Source organism: Osmerus mordax, chromosome 26 (assembly GCF_038355195.1).
Source record: "Osmerus mordax isolate fOsmMor3 chromosome 26, fOsmMor3.pri, whole genome shotgun sequence".
NCBI lineage: Eukaryota > Metazoa > Chordata > Actinopteri > Osmeriformes > Osmeridae > Osmerus > Osmerus mordax.
Window position 1 is genome coordinate 6,378,937 of NC_090075.1, and position 25,527 is coordinate 6,404,463.

The 25,527-nt window shown below is 51.2% G+C and overlaps 1 protein-coding gene across 1 annotated transcript; it reads left to right on the forward strand.

The window, feature by feature from the left end:
- Positions 1–20,550: 20,550 nt before the first annotated feature.
- Positions 20,551–24,099, forward strand: LOC136935948 (chymotrypsin-like elastase family member 3B). The gene is made up of 8 exons (XM_067229653.1): positions 20,551–20,593; positions 20,826–20,914; positions 21,667–21,764; positions 21,962–22,090; positions 22,195–22,331; positions 23,197–23,339; positions 23,670–23,822; positions 23,988–24,099. The coding sequence occupies exons 1-8, from the start codon at positions 20,551–20,553 to the stop codon at positions 24,003–24,005; spliced, it is 810 nt and encodes a 269-aa protein (XP_067085754.1). The 3' UTR covers positions 24,006–24,099.
- The last annotated feature ends 1,428 nt before the right edge of the window (positions 24,100–25,527 follow it).

Here is a 25,527-nt window from a genome sequence, read left to right on the forward strand (position 1 = left end):
GGCTCACAGAAGACCCTGCTGGTGGGTGTGCGGTGTCACCTTCTCACCAGTCACATGTCGACAGGCACGCCAGGGCTAATCACCATCATCACTGTGTTTATTTCCGGAGGATCGTCAGGACAGCGTGTGTGTGGTGATGGGGGCGGCGGGTGTATGTGTGGGTGTGTAAATACGTGTGTGTGTGTGTGGGTGTGTGTTTGTGCGTGCGTGGGTGGGTGGGAAGGCCTCTGCGTCCTTCACAGCAACTGATGATGATGATGTGAGCACCTGCAGGTATGAACAGCATCCAGGATGGGGAAGGCACACACTGGTTTAATGAGGTGATCGGGGTGGGTGTTCTCACTGTGGTGTGTGCGTTTGTGAGTGTGTGTGTAGACTCAATGGGAGTTAGATGTGTCCATGTTCGTCTATCTATGCAGACTTAGCCCTGTATGCGCTAGGAGGTAGATAGATAGTCTATGCATGTAAACCTCTTGTCTCGTTTGTGTACGTGTACATGTGCAATGTTTTTGTGTGTGTGCAGTGTGTTTGTATGTGTGTGTAGTGTGTATGTGGATGCATGTCTGTGTGTGTGTGTGTATGTGCGTGTGTGTGCATGGGTCTGTGTATATTATACTCTATGTGTGCTGGAACACCAGTGTTTGTTTCTAGTGCGTCTCAGGTTTTAGGAACTGATAGCCTATCAGAGCCAATCACAACAGCTGCATGTCCAAGCCAATCAGAGGTCCTGCCAGCACATCTGTTGTTGTTCATTGGTCAAGAGTAAATCATTAAGCAGCGGTAGTTGTGTTTATAAGCCTGAACACCTGCTCTGTGAGTGGTCAGAACACACACACACATTGCAAACACACATGCAGGCACACACACACACACATGCACACACACACACACACACACACACATTACAAACACACGCAGGCACACATGCACACACACACACACACACACAAATTACAAACACACGCAGACATACATGTGTGCACACACACACACACACACATTAAAACACAGCAAGACTGTGTTGCAGACGCAGGAAGGCTAAGTTTACCCGGCTTTATTTAGACAAGTGTTCGGGAGATTTACAGCAGGTAAACAAATAAAGGTTGATGTTTTCCTGTGAGCTCTCAGTCGACCTCCCTGGTCCATGATTTAGCCAGTTTTCCCCGGATCTCCTCAACGTGACCAAGGTGAGGAAACACACTGTCATGGAGGACAGCCAAAGAAGGATGGGCAGAGCTTAATGGTTAGATCATCTGTTAGGAGGTCTAAAGGCTGCAGGTTCAAATCCCTCCTGTATGATGCTTTACATGAAAGTCTGTCCTATATAAGTACAAACACAAGTGATGTACATATATTGTTGATAAGTATGTGAAAGTACGAAATCTGTACATTTGACTGTAAGTACACTTCCAATTGTGTATAAAAAGATAAATACAAGGAAAATATATTTGGCTCTCATTTCATACATTAAAAGAATATTTTTGGATCCTTTTTTTCAGCCAGGGAGGACCTGAGGCTGTGTGCATCAAAGGAACCCTCGCCACAGAATATACTGACACCGAGAAAACAACTGTTCTCTTTTCTTAACCGTCGCTACGGCTACCTCCCTCCATCGTACCGCAACCATCCACCACTCCACTCCACCCCTCCTCATCCCCACTCCTCCTCCTCCGTTTCCTCTTCTCACTTACCCTCCGACCACAGTCCTCTCTCTCTCTCTCTCTCCTCTCTCTCTCTCTCTCTCTCTCTCTCTCTCTCTCTCTCTCTCTCTCCTTCTCTCGCTCTCTCTCTCCCTCTCTCTCTCTCTCTCTTTCCCCCTCTCTCTCTCTCCTTCCCTCCCTCCCTCTTTCTGTCTTTCCTTCCCCCCTCTCATCTCTCTCTTTCCCTCTCTCTCGCCTCTCAGAGTTTTCCACTGCAGTCATATCAGATATCACTAATGAGAGCTTGAATCATTTATACTGAAGCAGAAGAGATCCCATCCTGAGAGATAGAGGGAGAGAGAGAGAGAGACAGGGAGAGAGGGAGAGGGAGAGGGAGAGAGAGAGAGAGAGAGAGAGAGAGAGAGAGAGAGAGAGAGAGAGAGAGACTCCCCTCGTGGTTGGAAAGAGGTGGCTAACAGCTGCTAATTGAGCCGGTGTCTGAGCAGCGTGGTCATAAAGAGACCAGCACTGGGCAGCGTCCCCCTCCCTCCCTTCCACTCCTTCCCTCACCCCTCCTCTCCCCTCCTCCCCCCATCCTAACCTTTCCTCATCTCTCCTTGGAAGAGAACTGTTTACTTAGGCGAGAGAGCAGGAGGGTTCCATGGAGATGGTCCCAGAACCGCACGTTGTGGATGGAGAACCAGCGCGGTACTTTGAGAGGACCCCCTGGCTCTACTGGCCCCTGGCTCTACTGGCCCCTGGCTCTACTGGCCCCTGGCTCTACCGGCCCCTGGCTCTACCGGCCCCTGGCTCTACCGGCCCCTGGCTCTACGGCCCCTGGCTCTACTGGCCCCTGGCTCTACTGGCCCCCTGGCTCTACCGGCCCCTGGCTCTACTGGCCCTGGCTCTACTGGCCCCTGGCTCTACCGGCCCCTGGCTCTACCGGCCCCTGGCTCTACTGGCCCCTGGCTCTACCGGCCCCTGGCTCTACTGGCCCCTGGCTCTACTGGCCCCTGGCTCTACCGGGCCCCTGGCTCTACTGGCCCCTGGCTCTACCGGCCCCTGGCTCTACCGGCCCCCTGGCTCTACTGGCCCCTGGCTCTACTGGCCCCTGGCTCTACCGGCCCCTGGCTCTACCGGCCCCTGGCTCTACGGGCCCCTGGCTCTACCGGCCCCTGGCTCTACTGGCCCCTGGCTCTACCGCCCCTGGCTCTACTGGCCCCTGGACTCTTTTAAAATGAAACACTTAAACTGTTCTAATGTCTGAGAGCTGACGTTAGCAGAGAGCGGAGAGCAGAGAACACCTGCCTCTCTCTCTCTCTCTCACCCTCCCTCCTTCTCACTCTCACAATCGTCCTTCCTCTCTCTTTTTTCCCCCCCTCTCCTTCTTTCTCTGTCCCTCGCTCTCCCTTTCTCTGTCTTTCTCTCTTCATAATGCACATTTACAACGCTCGTATGAGCTACTCTCCCTTGAGTGTGTCTGTGTGTGTGAGCGAGAGAGAGGTGGAGAGAGTTGGAAGGGGAGGTGGAGAGAAAGAGAAAGTTAAACACGGAGATGTCATACACACAGGGCCACAGAACGCATATAAAGAGAGAGAGCAAAGTCAGGGTGTGTGTGTGTGTATACGTACATGTGTGTGTGAGGGAGAATAATATAAAGAGAGCAGAGGTAGTGTGTGTGTCTGCGTGTGCGTGCGTGTGTGTGTGTGTATGCGTACACATGTGTGTGTATTCCAGTCAGGCGTGACTCTCTCCACAGCTCTGTCAGGACTGCTAGTGCCAGGGCTCTCTGCCGGGACCAACCACTTACAAAACAGCCACAGATTTTCCCTCCGTTTTAACCTTCACTTCAGGCAACCAATTAAAGACAAATATTTATTTCACTTTTTCGTTCTTTTTTTTTCACCACTTCAAAGAAAAAAAAACAGAAACACACATTTAACGAGAAAACACTTAATTTCCCTCGTCCATGTGTCGGTCCATGCCATGGAGATACACATGAGAACAGTATCTGCTCTGTGCTGGTTAACGGGTCGTTAATCTGGAGCAAAACACACAGATCAACTGTCATCAGCCATGGAGACCAGAAGAGACCATGAGGAAGGGGGGACCAGGAGAGAGACTTTGAGGAGAGAACAGAATGAGGAGAGACCGGGAGGAGAGAGAGACCAGGGAGGAGAGAGAGACCAGGAGGAGAGAGAGACCGCAAACAGAACACACAGATGATGCATCATCAGCCACGGAGAAGCAGGCCTTAGCAGACATCTGACCTTGGGAGAGGACACTCCAGCCTGAGTCCAGTCTGACCTATTGATTGGTATTGTTATTCCTTCCATTTCCTGTCACCTCAGGGCGAAAAAACCCCAACATTCATTAACTTTCTGCACAAATATATTGACATCTGCAAACAGGAAGACCGGCTAACTTGGCAACTGTCCCTCTAATGATTAAAAGCTGTAACCAGGCTGGAAAATGTTTGGAACTCACTATGTGTCTGTTTTGAGGGTTTGTGTGTGTGTGTGTGTGGAGGGGGGTGTTTTTAATGTTACATTCTTTCACACGAAGTGAAAAGGCGGGAGTTTGGACGCCCTCAGGTCCATTCAGAACAGCATTACCATGAGCTCTGAGGAACTTCACTGGGCCCAAAGGAAGAGGACGTAACCCTGTTTATTTAAATGCAGTGCATTGTGGGCCGTTAAAGGCTTCTTAGTCCTCCTCCCAGTGTCCCTGTGCCTCCATTCAACGCCTCAAAACAAAAAAAAAACCCTGACCTCCTTTGTTCTGTGGCCATTTGATTGGGATCCCCTTTTTTTGGTGTGGGGGGGAGGGGTGTGGGGGCAATTCTTAATTGAACATATTTCTTGTGTAGGAAAATGAGGGATGTTTCTCCCCTTTAGGCTGGTTTGGGCTTTCAGGCTGCATTTCTATGGGGTTCCGGTGGGAATCAGGAGTGTAAAGGCCTTCTTTTGCTGCGGATCTCTGATGGGAGTCGTGGTCTTAGTGCCAGGAGCATAAAGGCTGTCATGGTTCTGGGTTTCCCCCACTCGCACTGTTACTAAACCCCCTTTTTAAAACCTTACTAAACCCCCTTTTTAAAACCGGACCGGATTGAATTGTTTTTGTGCGATATTTTGGGGGGCTGTTTTTTTTATTGATAGGGCAGTTTGAGAGACAGGAGTACAGGGAGAGAGAGAGAGAGAGAGAGAGAGAGAGAGAGAGAGAGAGAGAGAGAGAGAGAGAGAGAGAGAGAGAGAGAGAGAGAGAGAGAGAGAGAGAGAGAGAGACATCCTGGAAAGGGGCCTGAGCCAGATTCAAACCCAGGCCCCTGTGTGTGTGCTCTTACCCACTGAGCTACCAAGGCGCCCCACCAGACCAGATTTTGAAGCTGGATCAGTCTAGTTTAGTCTTCTTCTTGAAGATGATAGGAGACCATCCATTCTATTATTAGTGATGTGTTCATGTCCTAATGCAGCAATCAGATCAGGTTCTGCCTCTGCTGGCAGTGTTGTATAGTTATGATAATCATGTGTTCCTTCAGCAGATGCTTCTATCCAAAAGAACATCTGGGTGGAAATTAAAATCTCTTGATGTGCAGACAAATGCTCTAACCACTGAGCAAGCATAGAGCTAACTCAGAGCCCAGACTAGGTTATAATGGGTATGTTGTAAAGTTATAATAATATGTATAGTATCGGCTTTTAGGCACACTGAGCTATACCCAACATTGTGTCCACGGTAACACAGTGTCCATGGTAACTTATGTGTTGTATTGTATTGTCAACCAACTACGCAGACCAGGTCCTGGCGTACGTGCAGTGCTACTCAACCGTTCATCCCCTCGCTTTCATCCAAAGCGAGATACAGGGCGGGATTTGAACCTGCGACCTCTGGAATCTGCAGTCGAATGCTCTAACCAGCGTGGCTGTGTCCTCTTGTGTTGTATGGTGAACCCGCCTCACCCGGCAGGCCCTGGGGTGAGCGCCCCTCCAGGCCTGGCTGCTGTCCGGCCCCGAGGGCAGAGCTGGCTCTGTTTGTGGGGGGCTTTATGAGCGCTTTTATGAGGTACTCACTGCTCTCCTGGGAGAGAGGGAGGTGGGCTCTGTACAGGGACACTGACTGGCCCCATGGAGGCTCCTCAACAGCTAAAACCAACACCGCTACCGACACGCTTTAGTGGAAGACCGGCCAGTAAAACACTTCTCTGAGGAGAAACAACACTGGTGTTTTTTTTGTGTGTTTTTTTGCTTCTTTAGTGACTTTTTGTTTCACTCTGGTTTTTATCGGTTCTCTTTTTTCCTCCCTGCAAGGGTCGTATCGGACTGGAGCGCTGTTGCAACCAAAACAATGGGACGTCTCCTGAAATGTAAAGTGTTGATCTGATATTTAAATGTGCCATTAAGTATCAGACAAGGGGGCGGGAAATTGGAGGATTCTCCTGGCTGTGCTTTGGGTGTGTGAGTGTGTCTGTGAGTGTGTGTGGGTGTCTGTGACTGTGTGTTCCTGTGAGCGTGTGTGTCTGTGAGTGTGTGTGGGTGTGTGTGTGTGTGTGTGTGTGTGTGTGTGTGTGGGTGGTGACTGTGAGTGTGTGTTCCTGTGAGCGTGTGTGTCTGTGAGTGTGTGTGGGTGTGTGTGTGTGTGTGAGTGAGTGAGTGTGTGTGTGTGTGTGTGTGTGTGTGGGAGGGGGGGCAGACCCAGCCAGCGCTCCACACGGCTCCTCTTGGAGGCTTTCACCTCTTTGACCCCTCGCTGTTCACTCAGGGGCCCCGTGTGCTGGGGCTGGGGCGGGGGTGGGGGTGGGGAGAGGGTTGAGGCTGGGGCTGAAGCTAGGGGACGGGTTTGGCACTCAGCCTCCCAGGGCCTCCTCTCCAGCCCTCCAGATGGGGCCGAGACCCCGTCTTAAGAAGCGTCACATCCAGACCTCACACGCTAGTTCTACATCCCTCTCAGACAGCCACTCTTAAGGAGCGTTACATCCTACACAGACCTCACACGCCAGCCAGGACTGCAGAGGAAAACACCTCCATTGAACATGACTCACACACTGACCTACCACAGACTGAGAGGGGGAGGAGGAAGTTGGGTCGGGGGGGGGGGGGAGAGAAGAGGATGAGCAAGGAAGAGGAGAGGGTTCAGGGCGGGGGATATAGAAAGAGTCTGAGAGAGAGAGTAAAAGTAAGACAGAGAGCTAGAGAGAAGTGAAAGATGCAGAAAGATGGGGGGGGGGCTGGAAGCTGGAGGCTGGGGGCTGGAGGCTGGGGGCTGGAGGCTGGAATCTGGGGGCTGGGGGCTGGAAGCTGGAGGCTGGGGGATGGAAGCTGGGGGCTGGAAGCAGGGGGGCTGGGGGCTGGAGGCTGGGGGCTTAGGGGCTGGGGGCTGGAAGCAGGGAAAGCTGGAGGCCGGGGGCTGGGGGCTGGAAGCTGGAGGCCGGGGGTTGGAGGCCTGTGCCTCTGGTTCTTTAAACACCCTCATAAATTACCCTGGCAGGGGGAGTGAAGTGGGGCCGGTGGGGTGAGGGTGAACCTGGTACTGAGGATCTACACAGTGCCTCTCTGCTCTAATTGCCACTACCCTGACCAGATTCACTCAAATGCAAAGTAAACGAAATGTAAAAATAAAAGGAGTGACTTTGTTTTGGAAATGTGTACAGTCGGGAAAAAAAAGCGTGACGTCTAAATAAATTGTTGTGTCTTGTCTCGGAGACGGAGAAGAGCTGTGATGCTCCCTCGAGGCGTGTGATTGGTCGGTCTTGGCGAGCGGGCGGCGGGCTGCAGCCAACCAGGGCCTCGTAAAGCGTAGCAGATTTATATGAGGAGAGGAGAGCGTCCAACTGTCTGAGTTATGTCTGCGTCAGCGACCTGACTTCAGCTGAGGAGCTGCCGTCTGTTCCAGCAGTGGAGTTGTGCTTCACCCAGAACCAACACACACACAGCCTCTAACAGCCTCACGTAGCCTCTACCAGCCTCTCACGGCATCTAACGGCCGCACACAGCCTCTACCAGCCTCTCACGGCCTCCACGTCCTTACACAGCCTCTGCCAGTCTTTCACATCCTCTACCGACCTCTCACAGCCTCCAATAGCCTCACAGCTTCTCACAGCCTCTCACAGTCTGAAGGGGTGAGTGGGGATGAGAGGCTGGGTTTGGATGAGGGGTTGGGTGGGGTGGGTTACATGGATGACCCATTAGAGGCAGGACTTCGTTACACTGACAAGCTCAAACAGACAGACAGCCGGTAGAACATTTACATGAACATGACATTTACAGACCGGTAGAATGACTACAGTAATAAACAGAGAGAGAGAGAGAGAGAGAGAGAGAGAGAGAGAGAGAGACAGAGAGAGAGAGAGAGAGAGAGAGAGAGAGAGAGAGAGAGAGAGAGAGAGAGAGAGAGAAAGAGAGAGAGAGAGAACAACAGAGTTGCGTGTGCTGGGAGAGCAGAGGTGTCGCAAGGTCACAAGGTCACCTCAGCTGGGTGGAGCGAGTTATGGCGAGGTCATTCCAAGGTCACGATGAGGTCATCAGCAGCTTCCTGGTGGTCTACCTATTAGAGATCAAGGGGGGGCGGGGCCCTGAGACCCAGGTTATCAGTCCCTCCATCTCACAGAGAACCAGAATGTTATGGCTGCCGCTGACAGCCAGCTCAAAACACGTTCCCTCCAATTAAGATACGTAGCTACGCGTGTAAATAGCCAGTGCTCCAAAATATGAGCCAAATTAGATCTGCTTTCCTGCTTGAAGTGTATGTTGATTGCTTCTTTCAACTGTTTACAGAAATGACATGGTTAGGGGTGCTGTGAATGCTATCAGATTGAGACCTGTGGGGTGTTTTGGATAGGGCTGTTGGTTTAAGGGATAGGATCTAGGTTTACCCTGCTCTTTAAAGGGTTGTGCTCGGTCAACTTAAGGACTGTGCCTACACTATGGACCACACACACACGGACGCGCACACACGTGCATACACACAGAATAACTTACACATAGGCGCACACACACACACAGAAGTACTTACACATAGGCGCACACACACACACAGAAGTACTTACACATAGGCGCACACACACACACAGAATAACGTACACGTAGGCGCACACACACACACAGAATAACTTACACATAGGCGCACACACGCGCATACACACAGAATAACTTACACATAGGCGCACACACACACACAGAAGTACTTACACATAGGCGCACACACACACACAGAATAACTTACACATAGGCGCACACACACACACAGAAGTACTTACACATAGACGCTCACACACACACAGAAGTACTTACACATAGACGCACACACACACACAGAAGTACTTACACATAGACGCACACACACACACAGAAGTACTTACACATAGGCGCACACACACACACAGAAGTACTTACACATAGACGCACACACACACACAGAAGTACTTACACACAAGCACACACACACAGAGACACACAAGGGGTTTGCTGCCAGTATGTAAAAAAAAACCTGGATCTTTAAAGTTGTTCCTTGAGTACGAATGAGTCATTCACCTCACAATGGTCCCCAGTGATCGTTCGTTCCCTTCAGAACACTGATAGCAGAAGAATGCCTTTTAGGGGGGGGGGGGGGGGGGGGGGTGGTCTGGGGAGCCTTGGGGGAGGGCTGTATTGTCTCCAGACTGGGGTCCTCACCCGCACTGTGGCCCCCCTCACCCCTCACCTCCTGCCCCCTCTCTCGTGTGGCTTTACTGGGTGTGACGCAGCGTGCATGGAGACGATGGACGGACAATCAAAAAGCCCTGAAGAAGGGCCATTAAGACCCATAAAGATGTGTGTGTGTGTTTTGTCTACGTGTGTGGTTTTGTGTACGTGTGTGTGTGTGTGCGCGGTTTTGTGTGTGTGTGTGTGAGTGAGAGTTTAATGCTTTTGTTCATGTGTGTGTGTGTTGGGTTTTGCCTATAAGTGTGTGAGTCTGTGTGTGTGTGAGAGTGTGAGAGAGAGCTAATGTGTTTGTCTGGGTGTGTGTGTCTAAGTCTCCTGATGACAAGTGTGGTCATCCAAGCCTGGTAGTCTTACCCCTGGCCCTCATCCCCACACCCCCCCTCCCTCTCTCACCCCCCACCCCTTCACACCCCCCCCACCCCCCTCCTGTCTGAGAGTGTCAGCTTCCTACATCAACAAGGCCCGGGACAGCAGACACCTCACAGAGCCTCTCATTGAGGGTGAATTATCAGGACAGCTTAAAAGATCAGACTCCACTCCTATTTTTAGCTGACAGCTGCAACTTAAATCTGAAACATTTGACTCAAACACTTATTGTGTTTTGTCGGGAGATTAGCTCGTGAAGGTCTGTCGTTCTTGTGTAAGCCTTGAGCTGCTGACTCGAGCTGGCAAAAACGGAGAGCAATAGCATGGGAAGCCATGGGTGCTAGCATGAGGGGTTAATGGGGGCTAGCGTGCGTGGCTACACGGGGTTAGCATGGGGGCTACTGGGTGCTAGCATGGGCGGCTAACAGACGCTAGCGTGAGGGCTAAAGGGGGGTTGAGGTCTTTGGCATATGCTGGATAGAGATCTCCATCCAAAGTGGATTCAGCTGCTATGGAAACCTGATTGCAGGACTGCTGACTCTGTAATGAAGAGGTGAAGGCCCTGTTAGCTGCTAATAGTTTGCAACATACTGTGCTCACACACACATACTGTACTCACACACACACTGCACACACACGTAACTTGTACACACAAACATGCACACATACTGTACACACACAGTGAGCAGGGGAGGTGAACTGGGGACCTCTAATGAGGCTGCTAATGGGGCTTGGTTGACCTTGACCTCTAACCCCTGTCAGGGTCCAGAGAGGGCAGCGGCCAGGGCACGTAATGGCTTCCATGAAGAACCAGTGGGGCGATTACATGTGACCCGGCCCTTCTCAGGAGCAAGATGTTAACCCAATGAAAAGCGTCTAATGTGCGCCTGTCACTTGTCGTCAGGTAGGATTGCTCTGCCGAGTCGATGTTTGTCCTTCTATATTAGTTTACTCTGTGATGACATGATCTGTGTTTCATTACAGCCTCCTGGAAACAATCCTCGGTGCAATTTAGGTATGGGTTACCCTCACGCACACACACAACCACACACTCATGCACACCTACACACATATGCACACACACGCACCACACAGACACAAACACACAGTCAAGCACAAGATCACACATACACACACACACTCCTGCAGTTTCACACACACATACAAACTACACACAGAAATCCAGACACGCACACACAGCACACACAAAACAGAGAGGGATGAGAGCAGAAAGAGGGGGATGAGAGAGGGATGAGAGCAGGAAGAGGGGGATGAGAGAGGGATGAGAGCAGGAAGAGGGGGATGAGATAGGGGTGATAGCAGGAAGAGGGGGATGAGAGAGGGATGAGAGCAGGAAGAGGGGGATGAGAGAGGGGTGAGAGCAGGAAGAGGGGGATGAGAGAGGGATGAGAGCAGGAAGAGGGGGATGAGAGGGGGGTGAGAGCAGGAAGAGGGGGATGAGAGAGGGATGAGAGCAGGAAGAGGGGGATGAGAGGGGGGTGAGAGCAGGAAGAGGGGGATGAGAGAGGGATGAGAGCAGGAAGAGGGGGATGAGAGAGGGGTGAGAGCAGGAAGAGGGGGATGAGAGAGGGGTGAGAGCAGAAGAGGGGGATGAGAGAGGGGTGAGAGCAGGAAGAGAACACCAAACAATCTCAAAGTGACTCAGTTGCTATGGCCACGTTGTGGCGTAAGAAACATATTATGTCCTGCTTTAGGAGATGTGTTTGATCAAAACTAAGCTCTCCGTGGGTGGACCCAGGTATTATCAGTCTGCTTAATCTGCGTTAAACCTTTACCAGACCTGTGCAGCGAGAGAGGGTCCTCTAGGAAGGAGATGACATCAAACCACAACATTTCCACCCTTCATGCTATTTACAGAAACTATCAATTGGATTTCCGGCCTTAGAAGAAGATGATTGAAAGAGCATGAGGCCAGAACAGAGGAGACAGGGGTGAGAAGAGGAGAGAGGGACGGGTGGGTGGGTGGGTGGAGGAGAGAGGGTATGCATAATTGTGTTCCTAGCTGCTTTATCTTGCTCACAGACCTGATCACAAACAAAGAGATGAAAACATCCCCCTTTCTAATTGATTCTGCTGGTCTAAGCAGAGCCAGGTGACCCTGGGAGACCACTGGTCTTCAACCCTGGTCCTCAGGGCCCACTGTCCTGTATGTTCTCGATGTTTCCCTGCTCCAACACACCTGATTCTGATGAACGGCTGTTGTCAGGCCTCTGCAGAGCTTTGCACTGACCAGAATCAGGTGTGTCGGAGCAGGGAAACAACAAGTACGCACAGGACAGTGTGGGCCCTGAGGACCAGGGTTGGAGACCAGTGCTCGAGGTGCCTCAGAGGCCGAGGCGGTCTGCCGGGGTTCCCAGGAGAACCTGGACGATGACCAGAGGGAGCGAGAGGACAACTGTCCGGTGAGGTCATCAGGTGGTCACCTGATCTCGGGTCGTTGAGATGTTGAGAACGGCAGGTCCTGCGGTCCGTCTGATCTCTGCTCGTCCCTTGGGGTCGATCGGACCGGTGTGAGTGGGGGGAGGGTGAACGAGTGGGGGTGGGAGAGGGGGTAGAGGTGAGGGAAGGGGTTTAGGGGTGAGAGAAGGGTGAGGGGAGGGGGTGAAGGAGGGGTGAGAGGGGGTGGACCCCGAGGCAGAGAGGTGCGAGGGCGGAGAGGTGCTGAACACAAACCAGAACCAGAACTCAAACTAAAACCAGGTTCCAACATGAGAACAAACTGCAGAAGCATAGGAGGTACTAACTCTCTCTCCTTCTCTTCCTCCATCTCCTTGCTCTCCTTCTTCCCTCTCTCTCCCCCTCTCCTCCCCCCCCCCCCTCATTCTTCCCTCTTTACCTCCTTCTCTCGTTACACACGCAGTAAAAACCAGAAAATGAAAACCCAGTTTCAGCTCCGAACCTGTAAATAATCTCCCATGATTCATGGCCGAAGTGTCCCGTTCCGCAAATTAAGGATTGTCCTCTCAGCGCTCGTTGTGGTTTAAGCAAGGGCGGTGCACAACCCCGGGCCTCGACAAGGCACAGGGGGAACCCTGAGAGGATGAGTGGAGCTCTCCCTCGCTGGACGACTGGACGATGGGCCTCATCCACACACTCACCCTCACCCAGGCCGAGACTCTTAAAATGAAACACAACCTCGGTAGTTTACCGTTTTGACCCCAGCCAGCTGTGGTAAAGGGAACGTTCCTCAAATGGGTTCATTTAGCAGACGCTCTTATCCAATGTACAGATGATTTGGACCTTTGACCTCTTGATCTTTAGTCAAATGCTCAAACCATTGAGCCATCATCTTCATTCGTAATTTTTTTCCATCAGTTTCTCTCAGTTTCTGTGCATGCGATAGATCTGCTGTTTAAGTGGTGATGGTAATAGAACACAAACAAAGAAACTGGAAAGCTTTGGAGCGGTTTAGAGGTGTAAACCGGGTAGATCCACAACGCTGTGCTCCCTGTCAGATCACCAGAGAGCTCCTGGAGCATGCCCTTTGAGACAGTGCCCCCTGGTGGAGTAGTTTGGTGTGAACTCATTTTCTGCACCTACACTGAACTCACATTTAGGCACTTGTATTACTACTGCTAAAACGACTAGAATTAACTCAATGTTACTAATACTACCATGACTACTGCTTATTACTACCACTGCTACCATTGACTTTCTGTTTGATTCGAAACTAGAGAAGAAGTGTTGTGGATGAGTGTGTGGTTGAGCCCCACAGGAGTGCGTGAGTCTCCCCGAGAGTGCGAATCTTGTGCGAAAATCTGTGAGCGCTGTGGAGCGCGTGCGTGTGCGCGTGTGTGTGGCGTGGAGAGCGTGTGTGTGCGCGTGCGCGTGTGTGTGGCGTGGAGAGCGTGTGTGTGCGCGTGCGTGTGCGCGTGTGTGTGGCGTGGAGAGCGTGTGAGTCTCCCGGAGAGTGTGCGAGCGGCCTGAATACTCCAGAAGGTACGTCAGCAGCTTTCGTGAAGTCCGTTCCGTTCGCACCTCCTCTCCTCGGCCCAGATTGATGCCATAGCTGCAGCCGTCTGCATAGCTGCAGCCCCGTCTCCCCCCCGGTCTCAGACACACACACACACACACACAGACCGACACACACACAGCGTGACGCTGCCCTACTCAGACACCTAGAGGAACACGCTGGGGATGTTTAGGGGATTAATGAAGCTCTGCTTCTCCTCCCTCAGAAACCAGGCGACCTTCAGAGGAATGTGTCTTCTGAGAGGAGCTGTCTGTCTGTCTGTCTGACAGTCTGTCTGTCTAACAGTCTGTCTGTCTGTCTATCTATCGTGTGTGTCTGTCCATCTGTGAGGGGATTCATGTCTGTCCTCTGAGTGACCCAGGCTCTGTCCGAAGAGACCGCAGCCTTCTGCTTAGTGTAAAACCTCCACAGGGACATCAGCCAATCATCGGCCTGCCGTCCTTCTTTTCATCAACACCGACTGGTATCCCAACCAATCAGCTCTCTAGCTATCACAACCAATCATCTCTCTCGCTCTGACACCGGTGGAGTCGGCACCAGGCAGTCCAAACATCAGGCCTTGTCACCCCAACACACACACGATCACACACACGCTCACCCCCCCCCCCCCCCCACCACCACCACCACACACACACACGCACTTACACACACAAAGGAAAAGGGCTAAATCACTAGCACATGGGCGCTGAAACACACACTCTCCCACACACACACACTCACTGTGTTTGGAGAAACGGCATGCTCCACACTTCTGACCCCTGACGCGGTAAGTCCTTTCCTCCTCCAGAACATAAACACATCCACCTGTGAAACTGGAGATGCTATCAGAGACCTCGGCTGGAAGGCAGCAGACAGAGCCTCTTCTGGGCCAGAGAGAAGTTCTCAAAGAACTTTGGTTGAACGTATGTTGTGTGTTTGTAGTTTTGGGATAGAGAAAAGTTCACAAAGCGCCGGGATGAATGTATGTGTCTGTATTTGGCAGTTTGAGACACGTTTTACTGTGTGTGTGTGTGTTTACAGGAAATGAGTGTGTAGGGTTAGGCGTGTCTGTGTGTTTTCTGTTGATGTGTGCCGTTGCGCGCGTCTTGGTGTGTCCTCGTGGGTGCGTCCAATTCCTTTTCTGTGTGTGTGTGTGCATGGATGTGTTTGCATGCGTGTTTGCGCCTGTGTGTGTGTGCGTGTCTCCTCCCTGCACACTGAGCTCTTTGTGGTCCCCTCTCCTCCAGCAGGCTACACCACTCCGCTCTCCAACTGCATGTCAGCGCATTCGTGACAACGTTTATATAACGTTTACATAAAACCTATAAATATGCAGGTGTATTTACCTGGACAGGCAGGAGCTGGCAGCGAGGCCGTGACAGAAGCCACTGTGAGCCCCCGGTGCAGGACCCACCACGTGATTTGTATGTGTTTGTTTGTAAGACTCGGGTTCCAGAGACAGGCCCCGAGTACGTGTCACTTTCATTAACACACCCCCTCCAACTTCTGGTCCAAACAACGCCAAGGTCAGCTCCGGTTTCACATCCCTCACCTCCGCGTACCTCTTTCACCGTCGAGGAAATCGTCCCTCTCCTCCTCCTCGGACTCGGGGTCCCAGCAGGTTGTAATTAGCGGATCGCTCCGTGTTTACCCGGGATCGGTTCACACCGGGGGGGGGTGGGGGGGGGGGGGGGGGGGGTCTGAGGGACGCTTGGCGGCGAGCGAGGAGTGTCGGTGACATTGTGGTAAAACGTTTAAATGAATCATTGTTGGAGCAGTGTGGAGTGTTAGTGTGAACCGCCCCCCCATCCCCCTAGCCCCCCACTCCCACTCCCCCTAGCCCCACCTCCTTCTCCCCCAAGCCCCACTTCCCCCCTCCTCCCCCTAGCCCCCTCTCCTAATGGGGCTGTATTAGCTCTGTGGAGGGTGATTTAAGGAGCCCCTTCTCCTGGGCTGTATATCAGCCCAGAGCTGCCTGCCAATTTGCCTGGGTGTTGGAAGGGGTATTGCAGGTGTCACAGAGAGAGTGTGAGGTGAGCAGGAGCAGTTCCAACAGTCCCATTACCAAGCCTTCACACGTGGACCCACACACACACACACGTTCTGAAAGCGTGTGTGTGTGTTTGTGTGTGCGTGCGTGTGCCTGAGACAGAGGCTCGCTCCAGGATCAAGTCGCATCTGCTCGCTCTCTCTTTCACACACACACACACACACACACACCCTGCACGCATACCTCGGCATTAGGGAGACTATGCGTCCAGAGATCCGGTCACGCACAGACCCATGCTGACGAAGTGGAGAGCGGAGCAGTCACGGGAGAGCTCGCACGCCACCGACCGAAAGAAAATGTCAAACAATCGCCACGTTTGCGTTGCCCTCCGCAAGACGCCAAACCCGGGAACACACTCTCCCGCATAGATATACTGTTCACACAGATGAAGGAGAACACACTATCTCACACACACATGCCTACACACACACACACACACACACACAGAGATTAGCCAAACCCTCCTTATCCCAGCTGGGGTGTGTGTAGTGTTTGGTCAGCTGTCCATTTGTGGGAACTGTAATCAGACTTTGCGTTGGAGAGAAGGGACTCCGAACACTTTTACAACCTCCATGTGCTAGCAGGGCGCCAGCCTTGACTGAGCTGTGGGGTTTTCATCGAGTACCAAGACCAACGGGGCCATCGAAACACACATTTGACATTGCAATTGAGATGCAACGTTGTTTCTGCTGCTCTGCACGGTGTGATACGGCAGTTGAGAAGTTCTGGATGCACTGTAGTTGATATATTGTTGTTGTAAACCCTGGTAGCTGAGATGTGGTCACTCTGCACTGTGCCTGGTAAATACAGACCGTTCCTTGCGCAACACTGTCGTAGCTGTGAACTGGAATCGTCCGCTGTACATTCTGCACGCACTAATTGCATGTGGCTTTGGGTAACGGTGACTGCTGGACGAATCAAATGTAATAAAGTGTAATGGTGAGCCGGGGCGCGGGGATGTGTCGGGTTTGTTGACACAGCAGATTAGGGAGGGTCACACCTGGAGCCTGAGTTTTCCTCCTAGTCCGGGGAGACGTGACACAGGGAGACGGAGGGAGGGGAGGAGGGAGGGTGGAGGGGGGGGGGGGCGAGGGTGAGAGAGAGAGACCAATACTAAGAAGCAGAGAGCGAGAGAGGCAGAGAGAGGCAGAAAGGAACAGAGAGAGGGAGCGAGGCAGACACAGGCAGATAGATAGAGGCAGAGAAAGGCAGAGAGAAGCAGAGAGAGGCACAGGAGCAGTAAGACAGAGAGGAAGAGATAGACATACAAAGAGAGACATACAGAGAGAGAGAGAGACAGAGAGTGGACTGAGCATGGCGTTAAGACAGAATGTCATCCTGGTTTCCGCTCGTTCACTCAAGGACCTTCGCCCTCGGAGGAAGAGGATGGATGGAGACAGAGGGATGAGAGACGGAGGGGGGGGGGAAGAGGGATGCATGGATGGAGAGACAGAGGGGAGGGGAGGAGGGAGGGATGGATGGATGAGAGAGGGATGGGTGGAGAAACAGAGGGGAGGGAAGGAGGGGGGATGGATGGATGAGAGAGAGAGAGAGAGAGAGAGAGAGAGAGAGAGAGGGATGGGTGGAGAAACAGAGGGGAGGAAAGGAGGGGGGGATGGATGGATGAGAGAGAGAGGGATGGGTGGAGGGCAGCAGCAGGAAGCCTGGCTGCTCTGCGGTTGTCCATCACACGTGCTGCTTCCTGTGAGCTCTCCTGGCGGCCATCCCTCCATCCCGTGTGTTTAATGTGTGTGCGGACGCTCATATTTCACCTGCTGGTTATGGGCTCCAGGAGGAGCCGGTTCCGTGGATCACTGCAGGGCTGGACTGCAGCCCTGCAGACGGAGAGAGACCTGGGCAAGGCCACCCTGACACCCTGTCACCCTCCCAGACGGATCGATGCCCCCCCCCCCCAACACCAATGTCAACAACCTGTTCCATATTTCTCCCGGCCTCACCGCTCCATCACTGCGGTGGTCCCGTCGCTCCTCACCCCTCCATCACTGGACACGTCTCCCTCCGCTGGGTGCCTCTGGAGTGGTTCCAATGTGCTCTCTCTTAGGATCTCTCTCTTTGTGTTCGCTCCTGTCTCTTTCTCCCTCCCCCCCCTCTCTCCCTCTCTCTCTCTCTCTCTCTCTCTCTCTCTGCCTCAGTAGGGCTCTCCTGGTAGCATGTTACATATCCTCGTCGCTAGGTTAGTGTTAAGCCTCGAGCTTCCTGATTGGAGAGGACAGCCAATGATACAATGATTAGCCACCGGTAAGCTCGCTAGCGTTTAGCCCTTATTACACAGACTTCCCTCTGAAGCCAGAGTCTTCAGATCTGCTCGTTCCAATTTAGCCTCACAGTAACCAGGTGGCCTTGCTCCAGAGAGACAGAGGAGAACGAGAGAGAGGGACAGAGAGAGAGACAGAGAGAGAGACAGACCGAGAGACAGAGAGAATGAGTCCCCCAAAAGGGGAGGGGGAGGTGGAAGAGGAGAGGAGAGGAAGGATTGTTTAATTAATTGTATATTATACCGTGTAATTGATTTGAAGATGAGACGAAACACTAGGAACGCTGGAGATGATCTGACTGCAGATGGACACGTTGGTCCAGAGGGGACGAGGAGGGAGAGCAGAGATGGCGTTGAGTTTGTGGATGATGTGGGAAGCCCTCCCTTCATCCCTTGGCTGGCCAAACTCATCCATCATCGCGAACCCAATCACATGTAACTGTGTGTACGAATTAAAAGGAACACGCAGACTGTCTGAAGGCTGAGATGTACTCGTTAATTCCCCGCCGTGAGGGTGTCCACATGACACATTCACACGCACATTAATTCGACCTGGACAAATAGGATCTCCACTGTCCTTAGTCTCTCTTGTCAAATACAATTCCAATCAGTCATCTTGGAGGGATTCCGTGTGTGAGCCCGACACACACACACACACACCCACCCACACACACACACAAATCTCTCCCTTGAGTGAAACTGTGTTATTTTATGAACTAATTACAGGCTGCCGCTGGCACGCATTAATTATTTACTATTTTCAGGCCTTATATTAATGACTCAGATTCTTCACCCAGTGACAGGGAACCGGATGTTTCCCAGTTCACCTGACAGCCCAGTTAAACGTGATTTATGTGTGAAAAACCTCTCCATTTGTCTACGTTCCCACTGTCTTCACGCTCGAAACGCCGGGTTCCTGACATGTATGAAACACGTATACCTGGTCGTAAACTCGGAAGGCTCATGCCAGATGATTCATCTCTGTCCTAAAACCTGAGTGGACAGGGGAGAACGACGACCCATTACGCTCCTTGAAAACGTTTGATTTACGAAGCATCGCTGAAGGTTGTTTTAACGGAGAATATAAGAACTTCTCGAGGAGATGGATACATTGAAGCGGATACGGCGCGCGAGTTTTGCCGGTGGACAGAAACTGCTACTGGTCTGTCTGAAGGTGTGTTCACATTCACACACAAAGATGTCCCCACATTCTCAAGCATACACAAGTTTCAAGGTGCACAGAACAACACAAGGTCAGACTGAGCACTGACATTTTCTGCAAGCAAAGCAACCTGGCATAACATAACATATAAGTACTAAGAACATAGATTACATCTATAAGGAGCTCAAATAGAATAGAAATAAAATAATAATAAACCTCCACAGATCGCCACACATTCACACAACCCCATGTGCATGCAAACACACACACCCCCACACACACACACACACACAAGCAAAAACTCATGAGGGAGCCATCATGACTCATAAGCCAGGATCCTACTTACGGGATGAGGAAAGTACTGTCTAGCTAGCTGGTTCCTACCCACTCTGATGATCAGATTAACTAGTACCCATCCCTCAGTAGCATGTAATGTAAACACGCTACATGTCTCATAAATCAGCACTCCAAATCACTGGCATGGAGAATTATTATAACACAGTGGAAGAAAACAAGACAATCCTTTTAGCTGGTTGGGCTAACGTTGATTCGCTCTGCTTCTTTTAGGGGGGGATTTATGGATGTGTGCTGTCTCTTCCTGGGGAGTTCCTGGTTCTCCCCCAGGGAGCCTCGGAGTCTGTCTGGGAAGGCGTGAAGAATGGGCTCCAGGCTGAACAGAAGTGGGGCCCCGGTCTCCACGTCCATCCTTTTATTTATTAAAGGAGGAGAAAGTTGTTATAGAACTGTTTCTCTTGAATGCAACCCAAGCATATCGAGTTCCGCGGTCAGGGGAAGAAAATGTACTTCTCGCCGTCAGCTGCATGCTAACAGCTGACGACACTAAGCCCAACACTCAATCTCTCTCTCTCTCTCTCCTTCCCTCTCTCCATCTCTCTCTCTCTCTCTCTCTCTCTCTCTCTCTCTCTCTCTCCCTGTTCTCTGTCTCTCACAATCACTGGCTTTCATTCGCGGGAGTTTTCGCTCTCCCTGTCTCCTTTCTTCTCTGAGAACAGTCTGTTCTGTTCAGTTATGTACAGTCAGCGTTCTTTATTGCCAAAGGTAGATATTCCCACCCACCCACCCTCCCCCACCACCTCACCCTCTCCCATCTCCTCCTCACCCACCCGCACCTCCTGAAGGCTGGGCTGGGGGGGGGGGTTCTGCAGCATCTGGTGTACAGGAAGTTCTTCCCAGGCCCATTGCAGCAGGTCTGATAAGATGAGCAGGGGACAGAGGGAGGTATGACGTGGAGACAGGCAGGTACAATAGACGGGCATGGAGACAGACAGACAGACAGGCAGACAGACAGGCAGACTAACAAGTCAGGCAGACAGAGGGTATAAAAGGTGTGTTCGGAAGAGCAGAGCTGCAAACCCCTACTGACAACATGTTGCACAGACTGTCCCTGCTGTTACTGCTGGCTGCATATGGTGAGTAGAGCTTCTCACACCTGGTCACACACTTGGAGACACACCTGCTACACACACCGGATGTTTGTTTTTTAGCATGTCTGTGTGACATAGGTTTTGTTGTGTGTGCATGCGTGCGTGTTTTTAGCATGTCCATGCCTGTTTGGTGTGTGTATGTGCATGCATTTGGCATGTTTTTAGCGTGTGCATCCGTGTGTGTGTTTTTAGCGTGTCCATGCGGTGTGTGTTCCAGCGCACGGATGTGGAAAGCCAGCTGTGGAGCCGTCCACGAGCAGGGTGGTGAATGGAGTGGACGCCACACCTCATAGCTGGCCCTGGCAGGTCAGCAACCTTCCGCGACTCTCCGCCCCCCCTCCGCCAACATCCCCTCACACTCCTCACCCTCCGCCTCACTCATCCCCCACATCTCTATAGTCACACCAGTGCAAGTCTCGAGTTTATTGAAATGTGTGTCGACAGTCATGTTACAGATACATAGGAATTATTTGGTACCTTTCCTCGTGACAGTTTCCTGTTTAGAACCTGTAATAAATCCTCTAAATCTATAAGTGGTGAGGTGACAGGTAGCATGTTGACATTACATTTGTAACGTGAATATTTGATCCCGTTCGTGTGAGCTCCTTTATTCCAAAGCAGTTTCAATCAAAACATACAGAATTTACACTGGCCACAGCCCTGCCCCCCTTGTTTTCTCTGGTTTTACCCTGCCCTGGCGTTTCCCTGTGTCATTGTCTGCACCTGTCTTGTTGATTGCTGTGGTGTTCTGCTCTCGTTAGTGTTATCGTGTCCACCTGTGTCTTGTTAAGTTCTGTGTATTTCAGTTCCTGTTTTTGTGTCCAGTCTTTGCCTTGTCCTTGCCTATGTTACTCTGAGTATCCTGCCTGTATCACCGTTCACAAATAAAACCCTTGTTTGGAACCACGCCTGCTGGTCTCTCCTGCGTTTGGGTCCTACCCAACGCTCTGTGACACTGGGCTTAAAGAAAACCCCTGTAATGCCTGTGTTTTGTTTGGGATCAACTTGAAGATGTTTCTGTAGTTTCTCTGGTGTTTACTGAGGTGTCGTGTGTTCAGATCTCCCTCCAGGTGAAGCATGGCAGCAGGTACCACCACACCTGCGGAGGAACTCTGGTCGGCCCTCGCTGGGTCCTGACCGCTGGACACTGCATATGGTACGACCCAGAACACACACAGAATGATCCGACCCAGACAGAAATGGTATGAGCCACGGTGGACAGACAGGAATGGTGCGACCCAGAGGAGACAGACGGAATACTCTACTACTGAGATCTTAGGAAAAGAGACTCAACAGAACAGCGTTTCAATCGTCTCGTTGACTGTACCCCCCCCCCCCTCCCTTGCCCCCCAGGCCTGGAGACGTCTACCGCGTGGTGATGGGGGAGCATGACATGACCCTGCAGGAGGGCTCAGAGCAGACCAGGGAGCTGCTACGCATCGTGGTCCATCCCAGCTGGAACATCGACTGTGTGGCCTGCGGGTGAGACCACAGCACGCGCAGCTATCTCACTGCTCCCCCCCCCCCCCCCCCCCACGTGAATGCCACCTGAATGCCGTGTGTTTGTGCGCTGTGCCGAATCCCAGGAACGACCTGGCCCTGCTCAAACTGGACAAGGCCCCTGTGATGACAGAGCAGGTGGGCGTGGCTTGTCTCCCGGAGGCGGGCGAGATCCCTGCCCACGCGGCGCCCTGCTTCATCACCGGCTGGGGAAACCTCTACAGTACGTCTCTCTCTCTCTCTCTCTCTCTCTCTCTCTCTCTCTCTCTCTCTCTCTCTCTCTCTCACATCCATCTCTCTATTACAGCTTCATATCCTTTCCTCTATCACTCCATCTTTTCCACCTCTCTGTTATTAGATCATATCCTCCTCTCTGCCCCTGCTCTGGTGAACACATCCTCTCCTCCCTAAGCCAGGAGGGCCAGTCGGTAGAAGCTAGACCTTGCTGTAACTCACATAGACACACCGCATGGCTGTTCAAAATATGAATGCGTCCATTAAGCTCAGTAGCATTTTATTCAATGCCACTTACAAAGAGGCGGGAATTCAAACCTGAGACCTATAGGCAATCAAGTGAACTATATCCAGTGATTGTCTAGGTCAGGGGTCCCCAAACTATGGCCCGTGGGCCTAATACGGCCCGCCAACGCATTTGGACCAGCCCTCTGAACAATGCCAGACTTTTTTCTTTTTTTTATAAAAAAAAAAAAACGTTTACACTGATTCATATGCATATGTAAGTAAGTCAATGTTTTGATTTCAATAGCAATGAACAATCAAAAAAGGTAATTACGATAGTAATAATACTCTTTTAATAGGATATATATCCCTTGATATGTACGGATGTACAGTGCATAAAAAAATAATTAATTAATCGCTTAATTAATTTAAATCATAATAAAATCTCCACAATAATACTGGTAGTTACTCCAGCAGCCCGGCCCATGTCATTTACTGTTACAGACCAACCCAGCCCCACATTAAAGAAAGGAAAAATTATCTGGCCCTCGCAGAAAAAAGTTTGGGGACCTCTGGTCTAGGTGGTCAGGCTGTGTGAACCGTGAGGTGTGTGTGCCCCCCCCCCCCAGCTCACGGGCCCATGCCAGACCGTCTCCAGCAGGCTCTGCTCCCGGTGGTGGAACACAGTGTGTGCAGCCGCAGCGACTGGTGGGGCATCAACGTGAAGAACACCATGATCTGTGCTGGAGGAGACGAGATCTCGGGATGCAACGTGAGGACAACGCACTTCCACCTGTTGCTAGAACAACATATGTATTGTAGCAAGTATGCCATCAGTAGATAAGCCTGTGAGGATCTCACTACACACACTAGGAACAGTTAGCAGTATTAGTATGTGTGTGTGCTAAATACAGCTGGTGTAGTATTGCTAATATAGGATAGTGTTCAGTTATATTGTGTAGAAACAAAGTCCAGCTGAAGACCTTATCATGCCTATTCTGTCCTTGCAAAGGTCATCACTATCTCTTCTCTCCCGTCCTCTGTTTCCCTTTCTTTCTTTCTCTCTCGCTCTCTTCCCCCCCCCCCCCCCCCCCCCCCCCAGGGTGATTCCGGAGGCCCTCTGAACTGTAAGGGTTCGGATGGACTTTGGTATGTCCAGGGAGTCACCAGCTTTGTGTCGTCACGTACCTGCAACGAGGTGAAGAAGCCAACCGTGTTCACACGCACCTCCGCCTTCACGGACTGGCTCAGCGACGTGAGTCACCCCGCACGGCCACCGTGAACTTTCACCTCATGAACCAGAACCAGTTCCCCCTATGATGTTTTTAATGGTGTTACTTATGTTCCCGCGCTGTGATTCTTTTTTACTCTGCAACTCTACTGAATGTGTTCGTGAACAAACCTGTGCTTGTCTCTCCAGACCATGCTCCGCTACTGAACAGCAAGATGGATGCCGACAGTGGGAAGATGATATCCCATTGGGAACCGTTTTTACAGGGCAATTTTTCTCAATAAACATATTCTCATATACAGTAACTATCTTGTCATTATTTGAGTGTATTATATCGTTATATAATACTATAACCGTTTATGAACTATGCCCTTATTGTTTATGATGTGATATGATTCACACAGTGAATCCTGGCCTAGTCCTGTCTAAATAAGTTGTGATTGAGAGTCGCTGATTTAAAATGTCCAGTCACACAGATAAGCCCATAATTGCTCCTCCAAACGGTGAATATTACAGCAGACTGAAACTCTACCGTCAGCGTTCTTTCGAATCCACGTTCTTTCCCGTCTGGAGATAAGAAAATGGCCACAGCTCTGAGAGGTCACGGCTTCATTTCTCATCTTCCTTTGGGAAATAAATAACTACCGGTCCATACCGAGCGCATTGAAGGCAGTGTTACCGATCAATCACCGACGAGGCCGTTACCCGCGCGGTGTCAGCTTGTGCAACCCTGCAGTGGCCGTGCGCTGAGAGGCGAGTGGGCGAAAGGCGGGAGGAAGCCGTTTGGAGCAGATAAATTGGTGTTGATGGCTAACCTTGACTTTAAAATTGCAACCATTCGCCGTTGAGTTGGATCAAACGGGGGCGATGTGAAAAGTAGTCCCCTCCCGTTTTTAAAGCGATTCGTTTATTTAGATTTCTCAGCCATTATATTGATTTCTAAAACGTTCTCCACAAGTCAGCGGTTTTCTGGCATATCCTATGATCACGACCTAAGCTTCTGTTTATGTCGCGTTTAACCTTGTCCCCTATAATTTGTCTTGGTGCTGAGACTGTCGACCAAGGGGCTACTGTAATTGCTCGTAATAAAGCTTTGGCTTGTCAGCCTAACGTTTTATCTGCATTAAAACCACAACATATAGATCTCTCATCCTACAACTGTAGTCACAGCAAAACTGAGACATTTAGGAAACCGTCATCACATTGCGGGATGTGATACAGATTGGAAGTGAAGGTCTCTCTACCCTGGGATGTGTGTGTGCTGAATGAGTTGACCACAAACATGAAGCCAGCAGTATTGGTCTGCTTGGAAAATGGCAGACTTCTTCGACAGAAAGAGAATAGCTCTTTGTGTGTGTCTGTGTATGTATGATTGTGTAGAAGTGTGGAGTCTGCAAATGTGTGTGTGCATGTGTAAATGAATAAAAGTGTCGTTTCTGCAAACGTTTGTGTGTGTGTTTGTGTTTGTGTGTAGTATATCTACATCCTTGTCTGTGCTCCATATCCTCACTAACTGGTCACATCTGGTATATTCGCTGATTTGAATTCCAGTATATTGTGTGGTAGTTGGTGCCCTCTGCTGGTCAGTATAGCTCAGATGATGGACACTCCCAAAGGTGTGGCAAAGAAACCCCACCCCGCTAAACACTGCATCTGTCTCTGATGTCATTCATCTCTGATCAAGCCAGTATACTCATACCCATACTCATCCAGTATAAACTAGCACTCT